The sequence below is a fragment of the Falco peregrinus genome, chromosome 11 (genome assembly GCF_023634155.1).
Source record: "Falco peregrinus isolate bFalPer1 chromosome 11, bFalPer1.pri, whole genome shotgun sequence".
Lineage (NCBI taxonomy): Eukaryota > Metazoa > Chordata > Aves > Falconiformes > Falconidae > Falco > Falco peregrinus.
This window is the reverse complement of record NC_073731.1, coordinates 7,603,871-7,616,082: the sequence shown is the minus strand read 5'-3', so window position 1 is coordinate 7,616,082 and position 12,212 is coordinate 7,603,871. Positions and strand designations below refer to the sequence as shown.

Here is a 12,212-nt window from a genome sequence, read left to right as displayed (position 1 = left end):
TAATTTGCCTAAAATGGGTATTTGTGTGTTGCTCAACTACAGCCTTTTCGGTGGTTATGCCAGGCTTGAACAGTTGCTTCCCTTCCTTGTAGCTATTCATTCCTACTCTCTCTTATGTGACAACCAAGACTTCCATCTGGCCATGAAGTGAACTGGATTGTAGAAGTGATAAGTTGAGAAATAAGTAATTTCTGCAGGATCATTTTTTCAGTCAGATCTGTTTCACCTTCTGGTTGAGGGTGCGGTTATGTAAACACTTCCATTGTCCCCACTGCAATCCATGCATGATTCTAGGAGTGACTTGCTGCTGGAAGAGGAAAGGGAAGAGCTGGTGGCTGCTTCAATACCAGTATCTGCTGCCACAAAGGAAATTTGGCTTACAGAGATTTTGTGTGACTTGCTGTTACAGAGCCCTTCACTGCATAAGGACACTTCGGTCTTTCATGTGGTTAAAATTCAATGTAGAACAAATTCCAAAAAGTTGTTACTAAATTTATTTTAGTAACTACTTATTATAGCTGATCGTTGTAGAGAACGTTATTAACAGTTCTACATTGCTTATGAAGTTAGGAGTTTATCAAATAATTTTCCCTAAAAAGACAGTTACAATGTTTAATTTTAGTCTTTCAGCTTCTGCAAGTGGCGTTTTTATTTTTAAGGTAGATATCACATGGGATGAGACAGATCATGAACGAGTAACGTCACTTAGCAGAACTTTTAAAAAAGAGGAACTTCTTGACATGGATTTTCAAGCTTATTTGGCTTCGTCTAGTGAAGAAGAGGAAGAGCAGCAGCAAGGTACTTGGTTAATAAACTTTATCCATAAAATCATTAGCTGCACTGTTTGGAACCCAAGTTATTTAAATATGTGAGTTCCGTATCTTTAGAAAATGCTTTGAATGTCGTATTTTCCAGGGACAATATTATGCTTGTATAAAAGCTATGGTCGGGTGCTGCTATGAAAATAGCCTATCTTCCCTCCAGAGCTAAACATGTCTGAAAGTGGCATATACTTGTTGTGTGCGTGACCTAAATGTGGGGGGAAGTTGGTGGTGAACAGGTTGGTATCTTTTGTTCACCCTTTTCAGTTGGGAAATAAGAGGACTGGTGACAGAACACTGACAGTTTGCCAGATGCTAAAACTTTTATTTAAAAGATGCGTAAGTTGCATGTTAACATGGAAGCTGTAGATTCTTTAAATTTACTAGAACTTGACATTCCTTTTTTCTTTATTTCATTTTTTGTTTTAGTTAAATATGCTTTCCCAATGTTCTATATATGTGGTAAGAAAACACATATACACGTTTTTAAAATGATGCCTCTAAAGCCACAGTTGAGATTCATTATGCAAACCTGATTCTGATGCTCAAATAACTATCATTAGCACGGTCTCAAAATTTTTGAAGACAAAGTATGTTAGCTGAATTTGGAGTTACAGCTTGCTTAGAAGATGCATTCGTGAAAGTTTGACTTAAGTATTATCACACTAGCTTTAAAACAGCTTTCTTGTTTTCATTTCTGTACTGCAAAATCTCTTCAGCTGGTATAATTAGTGTTTGATTAAGCCGAGTATAATTCGAGATATTTCAGGTAGCAAGATCACAGGTGACCTAAATCATGGCATATTTTCATTATTGCTCATATGATAAGCATATTAAAGAACTTATCATCATACATTTAAATGATTTGTGCAGAGAATATGGTAGCTATTCTATTCATTCAGTGCTGATTGAAGGTCTGCTGCCTTTCTGTGAAGTCTGAGTAACACTGATCAAAAATTATCAAATGGTAGGTGATTAGGAGTTACCCTAATCTTGCACCTCCGAGTGTAAAATTCTTTCTTGCCATCCCACCCCTCTCTTTTTTTCCAGGGTACCTTAACATTTCTTTGTCAAGTTTGGCAATACCTACTTTAATCTCTTCATTTCTGAGATAAAATTATTTTCAATAGAACTGGAGGTGCTTCCTTTTTAGAGGAAAAGTCCTGGTTTGAAATGTGCAGGGATTAATGGCTAAATGAATTGGGTACAGTGCTTACTACGGAAATCTGTTTATAGGTTAATACGGCGTTTTGTCCTAAGTCTTTGCAGGGCAAGGAGATACTGAAGAAGCTGCCCTAAGACTGTGCTTGCTGGAAAGGCCCAGACAGGGTGTTGAATGCACTCCAGACCTTAGAAGGTCCTGAGGGAGATGTAGATTGTACAGAGCTGCTTCACTCCCGCAGTAGCACTTCTTGTGTCACCAGGGGAGTGTGAATGACAGTGGAGAAAACCTGTGCTGTGGGCATTCTGGTACTTCTAAGGTATAGGTCCTATATGATGAGCGGAAAGGTAGGCAGCAGAAGACGTTTATAGGAACTATGGGGTGTAGCAGGAACAGTAATATCTTTCAAATGCTTTTTGATTCATGTATTACTTAAGAATATAAAGAGAATGTAATCTAACTTCATAAGGTACATAGATCTTTTGTGTACGATGCACTGACATGTAAATTCCTGAATTACCTTGCTTGTTTTCACTCTATAATTCAGTCTGCTTTTGATTAATAATACATATAGCCTAAATTACAAGGCAAAGAAAATTTAATTAAGCCTTAATCAGGTCTTTCAAACAGATGTTAAAATTGATTTATACTACATTAAAGCATGTTGTTGCAATCAGAGATGACTTTGGAGCATGCAAAAGAACATTACAGGTTTTTCTGGTTATAGAGTTGGGAAATATTCTGGCAGCAAACTCAGCTTGGCAATATCTTGGCAGGGTTAATGTCCATTTGTTCCTCATCTTACATAAAAATGCACTTATAAACTGCACCTCTGTGAGCTTTAGTTTCTCTAGTAATGCTTAGTAAAGCATCTAAATGGGAGCAGTAGATGCAGAGGAAAGCAATTCCATCTTCTATTATGTACAAGACTAACACTGTCTTAAAGAATAGCGTCTGTAATAGGGTGGTGATGGAAGCAGACATCTATAAGTGAGCAACACTTCAGAAATTTTCAAAAGTAACCTTCCATTGCTGGGAAGGAAGAGAAATTGACCTTAAATAATCTTAGCACACTAATAAATTCTAAACCTGGAAATGTCTAGATTCTGATGATGATTTCAAAAGTAAGTTATGAATGGAGTTACATTGACATGTCTTCGGCATGTTACTGACCTTTTATCCATTCAGTTATGTGATACAAAGCAGGATTCCATCCAGCAGAATTATGTGGCGCTATGCGCAAATGGGAAAAATCAATGTCAGCTGCTTGAATGGAAATGTAGGAGTGTGATAAGGAAAAAAATGTCCTGGACTTTTATTCCTATTTTTTTTTAACATATTAAAATGTTTTATTTATAAACAGGGTTTTGTTGGCCTGTTCTAATCTGGTTTTTATGGATTTTTTTCAAATTAAAATATGTGTTGTGAATGTTAGTATTACTATTATACAACAGTTTTGTAGTGTTAAGTAGTGCAGTGACCTTGTATGTTGTGGTTCATAGCACAAAGTATCTCCTTTACATTGCTTCTGAATTTTCTGTTACTTGGATGCATTTGTTCTAGTTAGGAAGTGTTTGTGGTGTGCATCAAATCCAGCCCATAATTTTTATTTTGACTGTGAGCACCAGTGACTTAGTGTGTGGCATTTTAAATAATAGTTCAAATTGAGTGTTGTGGGTTATGCCTAAGCTGCTTCTGTTCTGTTTTTTTATCTTTGGAAGAGCAATGTCTTTTCTGCTGTTCCGCTTTGCACCACTACGCAGAATACCTGAACAGACTATATGACAAAATATTTTTTTCAGTGTATTTCTAGTTAGCAATTCTTGATGGTATAATCCTAGAATATCCTGAGCTGGAGGAGACCCACAAGGATCCCTGAGTCAAGTCTCAACTCCACACAGGGCAATCTAAAAGTTAAACCATTTATGTTAAGAGTTGTCCAAACACTTCTTGAACATGGACAGGCTTGTAGGGAACTCTGTGTAGAGCCCTGGTCTCCACAGTAGGAGTCTGAGCAGGGAACATGTTCTCTTGTGGCATTGGACTTCCAATACAAGACTCTACAAAGACAGTAGATATTTTGTTTTGTGCTGTTGCGCCATGCCAGAGGTGCACAAGTGCAGAGAAAGGAAATGTAGTTATTGGGAAGGAGGGGTTGCTGGGGGAGTTTTACTTTTTAAAAATAATCTAATATTAATAATCTATTACTAAGCTAATATAAGATAACCTTATTTTTAGTGATTAATGTTAAATAAAATCATACCATGTATTAATGGTATTATTTTTACAATTTTGAAAACTATTTGGTGCAGTAACTGTGACTACATACATAAATTGAAATGCGTCTTTAACATTTTATCACATGACTGTACAACCTCTTTGCTGTCTTAAAAATGAACAGTATACTATATACATAATACTAGAACTATTATGGAAGGCTAAGAAGTAGAAGGTGACAGAAGTAGAGCATGCAAGTATTTAATATTGTCCCTGAATCCAATGTGTGTTTATAAAATGCATTGAATAGGATATTACTTGGGTTAGCTTCTGTCCCTTATTCCTGTATAGCTACTTTGGACACTTTTCAGGCATTACTGCGCCTTCTAAAGTAACAGGCATCTGACTTTTTAGAACCTTTCTGTTGGGTTAGTTTTGGCATATTGCTAAAATATTTCCTAACAAAACAAACTAGCAAGAGGAACTAGCAGTTTATGATTTAGCCAAGCCTGGGTGGAAGTTCATAGTTCTGAACAGATATGCAACCTGGTTGTTTTCTTTCTGTGAAGCACCAGAAATTCAGGCATGCAGTTGTTGGATACTTTTTCAATGCATGTTTGCAGGAGCTTTTGTGTTGTGTTCATTTTTTAATTAAAAAAAAACAAAACCAAAAAGGTGCTTGGAAGACTAGGAGCAAGGGTCATCTTCTAGGAAGTTCAAACAAGCTGTTGGAGGTGTCCAGTAAATTAGAACTGAAGAACGTGTGTGTGTGTGCTTTTGCAGGCCAGTGTGTCCCTACTCAGAGATATCTAGACATGAGGCACCTCTGATTGCAGGCACGTAATCTTGGCTTACACCTGGCTGGCTGAGAGGCCTGGTTCTAGCAATGCCCAGTCACCTCTCATGTGCAGCCAGGTGTTCGTAGGCTGCAGCAGCTATGGTCATCTGGTTTGCAAAGTGAGTTTTAAAAACTGCATCCAGTGCACACCACTCAAGGGGTTAGGCTACCCAGACCTGGAAAAAAAAAAAAAAAAAAAAAGCCAGAACATAATGCTTGCTGTTAATTTACTGTTTGCATGCTCTTGTTCCAGTATCTGTCTTCTCCCTGAAAAATATCTTGCAAAAAACAGTCTACTGTGATATGCTTTGAATAAGCTTATTTTGATAATGTTGAATTCTAATTTTTTTCTTTTTTTAATTATCATTTGGGTGAGCTAATGGGATTTCCACGACTTCTTGTTCAGAGAGGGCTGAGAATGTGGGAGAGTGGGGTTAAAACCTGAAGTTTTCTTTGTCCCTGTTTTCTGGCTCAAGACTTGAGGTCATCTCATGCTGTAGTCCACTGCAATAACCCCTGCCTCAGCCTTGCTTCTTGAATTCTGGAGTCGAGCTTTTTATTTTTCGTTCTCGGGGTCAGCATGCATTGTAGGGTGTTTTTTGTATCTGAGTAACTACCCTGGATAGAATTGAGACATTTAGTGCATTTTTATGGTATAGCCATCAGCATCCAGATCAGTAGCTGAATTTTCTGGTGTGCCATTACCTCATGAAGGGGAATTTTATCTTTCTGTCTTTAAAAGAAATGCAGCTTTGCAGCAGACCTCTTGTCAAATGTTGTGTCTGCTATAATTTTTCTACTCTTCAGTTTGTAATGCTGAGTTAAAAAAAATAAATCATCTACTCAGCCATTGCAAGATAATCTTGCAACTAAGAAAACGATCTCTTCAAAACCCTGCAATTAACTGGAATGTGGTCTCAGCTAACACAACAGCCAGTTAGCAATTTAATATATTGAGCCTCTGCATTTGGTTTTTTTTTTGATGAATTACAGCTTTCAAAAACAAACAAAACCCCCTACAAACTATTGTGTTGGCATGTTTCTGACCTGCTTCAGGATTTTAACTTTTTAATTCTTTTAGCACTTCTGCTACTACTCTTCTTTGAAAACTGTAAGAATGTACTTGTATTTTATACTCTAAAACTCATCAGCTTTTGCCTTGTTTTCCTGCACAGGTTAATTGTATTTCTTGCAGCTGTTAATGCACCGCAAGTTTTTGTTTTGTTTGTATATTTTGTTCAAAAGGTCTTTGAACAAGCTATTGGCAGAAAGCATTAGTGCCTTAATATCCATCAGAGAGTGGTTCCTCATGTTGTGCAATACAGCGTGATACTTGAAAGCTAGTGACAAGGTTATTTGAACTCTGAACAAACTTTGAGAACATAATCAGCTCACTTTCTTGCAGCTGTTGTCAAGTGTTCTTTATTTGCTTACAGAATGAAAAGGCCCTTAAGGTTTTTTTTTGAAGGAGATGTTGAACATTTGTTTTAAAACTGTTAGTTTTGACCAAAGAAATGCATGTTGTATCTAAATGAGAAAGTATGACAGTATGCATTGCCGCCTAAATTTCTCCAATCAAAACTAGCAAAACCGGTCGTAAATACAAATCGGTAGCCCCTTGCTTATCCAGTTTCAAGGGAGCCTTTCTTGGCTTAAGGATTTCTTCAGTTCCCATCCAGTGAAGCTGTTTACTTACCATTCCACATGCCACCAGGAAGAAGAAACAACAAAATGGCTTCTTTTATTTCTCGGTCTTCTCAACAGAATGCCTTTTGCTGTCTGTCTGAGCAAATGCTTTCCTCTTAGTTCTGAGCTTCTGATGAGGAAAATGGAAAAGCAGCTGCAGTTAACTGTCCCCATGTGCCAAAAAATAAGCCAGTGAGGAAGAAGACCAGACTGGTTGAACAGTTCCTTTGGCTGGAACTCAGGAAAAAAAGGAGAGTTTATGACCTTTGGAAGAAGGGGCAGGCAACTCAGGAGGACTGCAAGGATGGCATGAGGTTATGCAAGGAGAAAATGAGAAAGGCCAAAGCCCAGCTAGAACTTAATCTGGCTATTTCTGTTAAAGGCCATAAAAGACCTTTCTATAAATACATTAGCAACAAAAGTATGCCCATCCTTTGTTAGACGTCGGGGGAGACATAGTGACAAAGGAAGAGGAAAAGACTGAGGTACTCAATGCCTTCTTTGCAGCAGTCTTAATAGTAAGACCAGTTGTTCTGGCTGGGTACCCACAGGGAAACAGTCAGCAGCCTGCTACACCACTTAGACACATGCAGGTCTATGGGGCTGGATGAGATCCACCCGAGAGTGCTGAGAGAGCTGGCGGAAGTGCTCAGCAAGGCACTTTAAATCATATATCAGCTGTCCTGGCTAACTGGGGAGGGCCCACAAGACTGCAGGTTAGCAAATGTGGCACCCATCTACAGGAAGGGCTGGAAGGAGGATCTGGGGAACTACAGGCCTGGCAGCCTGACCTTGGTGCCAGGGAAGGTTATGGAGCAGATGATCTTGAATGCCATCCCATGGCACACATACATGACGACTGGGGGATCAGGCCCAGCCAGCATGGGTTTATGAAAGGTAGGTCTTGATTGACAGACCTGATCTCTTTGATAAGGTGACACACCTAGTGGATGAGGGAAAGGCTGTGGATGTTGTCTACTTAGACTTTACTAAAGCTCTTGACACCATCTTCCACAGCATTCTCCTGGAGAAACTGGCTGCTCATGGCTTGCATGGGTGTAATGTTCACTGGGTAAAAAACTGGCTGGATGGCTGAGCACAAAGAGTGGTGGTGGAGTTAAAGCCAGCTTGTGGCTGGTCACCAGTGGTGTTCCGCAGGGCCCAGTACTGGGGCCAGTTCTGTTTATCGCTGATGAGGGGATCGAGCGCACCCTCAGCCAGTTCCCAGCTGCCACCAGGCTGGGGGAGCGCTGACCTGCTGGGGGGCAGGAGGCTCTGCAGGGGGGTCTGGGCAGGCCGGGCTGATGGGGTGAGGTTCCACAGGGCTCAGTGCCGGGCCCTGCCCGAGGGTCACACCAGCCCCCCGCAGCTGCAGGCTGGGGCAGGGGCTAGGAACTGCCCGGCGGGGAAGGGCCCTCAGCACTGGTGGGGCCAAATCTCGCACCCTGGGGTGTTTCAGGCCCCTCACTGCAGGGGGGACGCTGAGGGGCTGGAGCGTGTCCAGAGCCGGGCAGGGGCTGGGGACGGGGCTGGAGCACCAGGCTCACGGGGGGCGGCTGAGGGACCTGGGGGGGGTTGGCCTGGAGAGGACTTGGGGGACCTTATTGCTCTCTATAACTACTTGAAAGGAGGCTGTAGGAAGGTGTTTGTTGGTCTCTTCTCCCAAGTAACAAGTGATAGGAAGAGAGGAAACAGCCTAGAGTTGTGCCAGGGAAAGTTTAGATTGGATATTAGGAAAAATTTCTTCACTGAAAGGGTGGTCAAGCATTGGAATGGGCTGCCCAGGGAGGTAGTTCAGTCACCATCCCTGGAGGTATTTGAAGGACGTGTTTAGTGATGGACTTGGCAGCGCTAGGCTAGTGGTTGGACTTCATGATCTTAAAGGTTTTTCCAACCTAAATGATTCTATGAACAGTAAAGATTTCTGCTCCCAGCCAACACCCAGCTGCTTGCAGTGATGGATGTGGATGAGTGTCACACCTAAGTTTTAGCCAAGGACCAGAGGTCACTCGGTCTTAACTTGCAGCTGCAATCTGTTTTTCTAGACATTGGTTATGCAGCCCATGCAACTTGGTACTGTAGGAAGCACAGCTTTACCGTTAAACTAGTGAAAACTGAAAAAAAGGAGTGTGCACCAAACCTAGTTTTCTACAGTTCAATGAGCTGAAGCATCTTTAAAGCCTTAAAAGCCTGCTCTTTCTAAAGCATTTGTTTAAAAGCTTATTGTAAGTCACATTGTAATGGTGTTTTTCTAAGAAAAGGAAGAAAAACCCCATCTTTCCATCTTGCTTCATTTGTTAATTCAGAAAGTCACTGAAGATTAAGGCATTAAATAATTATCTCTGTTGTGGAATCTTGCCGTGGTTGTTTGTTAAAATGTAGCACTCTGTTTTCACAATGCTTTATACAACTATTTTTTGAGATTTAGGTACTACTCTGCTGTAAGGGACTCTGAAACAAACAATTTTAAAATACAGTAAAGGATTCTGTGTCCAATCCGTGATTTCCTTCACTGGATAAGTTTTATTTTGTCTTTATTTATTTATTTTCTTTTTTGTTTTGCTATTTTTATTTCATCTAAGTGGAGGAGCTCTAAAACTGGTTATTCCTTGGGGGAATAACAGATAAAAATATTTTAGATTGTTTTTTAGAAACAATGTATGTGCCTTAGGTGTGTTTCCTAAACATTAACTTTAATTGGTCACTTTCTTGAAGGCTGTGATAGGTTTACTCTCTTTCTAGGTGGTGAGGTAGCTCATGAAATGGAAGAAGAGAAACCCAGGAAAAGCCAAAAAGATGATGAAGAGCAAATTACCAAGTACAGAGAACTTTTGCAAAGCATCCAGGAAAAAGAGAAAAAACAGGAAGAAAAGGACATAGGAATGGAGATTAAATGGGTTCCAGGTAAACTTTATTTTTTTTTCTTTTAGTAACTTGGAGAACATGCGGTATTGGCCTGCTAATAGGGGTGTAGTGTAAGGTGTTGGATTTATAGCAGTAGAAACTGACCTTTTTTTCCCATAACTTGAGATCCAGATGGTTTACAGTGGGGGAAATGGAAGAAATAATATGACTGAACTCAGTTCTTCAGCTGTAATCTTCTCTTTGTAGCTTATTTTTTTGCCAGGTTTTTTGTTCTTGCTTTTTCATTCATCACTTTACAGGTTTTTCTTGAATAGAATTCATGTGTTTGCCATAGAGTCATAAAACATACCTACACTTTTAAAAATGAAAACCAGTATGATTTGGAAACAGCATAAAATTGGAGGAGAATGGTTTGAAAATCTTGTGTTATATATTATGCTGAAGATCTGGGGGAACAGAGAATGGAGGTGCCTGACCTCCAGTGAGACTGCTCTGTGGGAGAAAATAGCTACCAGGAAGAAAAGTTGGGGACAGTGACATCCAGATTTTCATCTGGAAATTAATAAAAGAACTCCACCATATAGCATCCCAGAAGAACTCAGTCCTGAGATCTGAAAACCAGTGTCTAGGTTTTTTTCCTTTATGATGGAAAGACATTGAGATTGATGTTTATGTTTTGTGTATGGGTGTGTGTTTTCCCTGAGATGTAATGAGTCGGTTTCAAAACTCGCCACATCCACGAAGGGGAAGGTTTTCACTGGCCTCTCCTTGATGCTGGCCTCGAGCTCATTCTGCCTGCCTGTACCAGCCCTGGCACTTGCTCTATCTTTTTGCATGCTTGATTTTGTTTACTAAAATGACTGAACTACTCTGGAAAAGCAGAAATAATCTGGATCTTTTCCACTGAGTTAGCGAGTCATATAGGCAAATGGAAGTATTTGGTGGATGCTCAGAGGGTTGAATTACTTATTCCAAAGATGGGGAAGTGTGACATTACCATTTTAGGGGCAGCAAGGTGCTATTATTTGCTCAGTAGGTGCAGACTGCAGGCTATGCAAGGACACAGCCTGATCTGTAATACTGTAGATTCTGAGACCACAGACATATGAGAATCCAGCCCCTTCACAGCTGATGTGTTAATTCCAGCTAGGAATGCAGATCTACTTAGATGATTTACACTGATATTATTCTGAATCACTCAGATAACTCCTCTTGAATATAAATGCTTGCTTTTTAAATCTTGTTTTGGTCTGTACTACTTCACTTAAATTGATAGAACCGAATGGAATAGTTTTATTCCTAGTTCTTGATAAGATCTGTATTCAGAAGTATACACTGGCATTAAAAGTAGTTCTGTGTTTTCAGTCGTACTTATATAATTGCAATCATTTCTGGCATGAATTCTCCCAAAACTTACTAGAGAAAGCATGTATGTACACAACAGGACGAGTGCTTGCTAACACAGCTGTGTCGTCGTGCTCTACTTGATCTGCCCACAGTGTGTCAGTATTTGCATTCATGATGTTGCTGGCTTAGCAGCTTTAAGCATTGTGCCACTGTGCGTTCAAGGCAAGTAAGTTCTCATACATAAGTAGCTATTGTAAGATTTGTCACTGAGATTTGTTGTTGCCACCTTTCAGACTGGAGGTGGAAACCACAGTCAAAACAGTTGCTACTAGGAATGTGTTCTGTATTTATATAGGCTAGGCATTGTTTAAATGTTAGAAAAGCTCCTACTTGTTGTGTTGGTTTGGAAAACATGGCTGGGGGCAGGGGGTGTTATACAGTCTGTCTTCTGAAGAATCTTGCAAATTGTATGAATGAAGTCCTGTAAATTAAAAAGGTCTAAGCAATGTAATGTCGTGACATAGGCACCTAGAGCAAACTGTTCGTTGGAGGAGATGGGAAGTTGTTTCAAGAGAGACTGAAGGAAACTCTTTAGTCTATTGCACAGGGAGAGCAAGTTTTCTGAAAGGTTCTGCCTCTCAAAACTGTGCCTTAAATGTTAAAAGTATATTATATGAAAATTCAGGAACTGTAGTAGAGATGGAATCCAGTTCCCTAATACACGGGCTCCGTGTTTTTTTACAATAGAACTTGACTTTAGAAAATCAGTTTTGTTCCATATTACATCTGGTCTAACACCTTCTTTACTGCACCTTCTTGTGGTAGTCTTAGGACTTTTGATATATCTTCATCTCTTTTGAGGGAGGGATGGGAAAAAAAAAACCACCCAAACAAACAAAAAAAAAACCCTATCCTGATAAATATGACTGCCTTTGTCTAGAGTCAGTTGAATGTCTGTGCGCTGGGTCAGATTTGTTCATGTAATGATGAGTTGAATATGAACGTGTGCACAAAGAAGTTGACATTGGTATAGTATTTGATGTCAGTTTAGCAACTATGACTTAGCAGTATATGTTACTGCTTCCTCATTTCTTATCCTGAAAATTTAGAATATTATCAAAGAGCAGAGGTTCTGGAAATCATAGAAGTGTTTACTTGCCTTTGCTAGTTAGACTGTTCACCTCCATGAGGTCAGTCAAACCACTACTAGCTATTAGTCCCTGAAATACAGTTTTGCCCAAAACACAAGTACTAAAAGCGAAGACCAGTGTCATAA

General features: G+C 39.8%; 1 protein-coding gene across 3 annotated transcripts in view; it reads left to right on the top strand.

The window, feature by feature from the left end:
* ESF1 (ESF1 nucleolar pre-rRNA processing protein homolog) overlaps nt 1-12,212 on the top strand; it is a 34,885-nt gene that overhangs the window by 7,894 nt on the left and 14,779 nt on the right. For all 3 annotated transcript variants that reach the window (XM_055816096.1, XM_013300136.3, XM_005238603.4), the window contains 2 exons: nt 660-798; nt 9,467-9,628. In XM_055816096.1, coding sequence (XP_055672071.1) covers nt 660-798; nt 9,467-9,628 — 301 coding nt within the window. The remainder of the gene's footprint in view (nt 1-659; nt 799-9,466; nt 9,629-12,212) is intronic.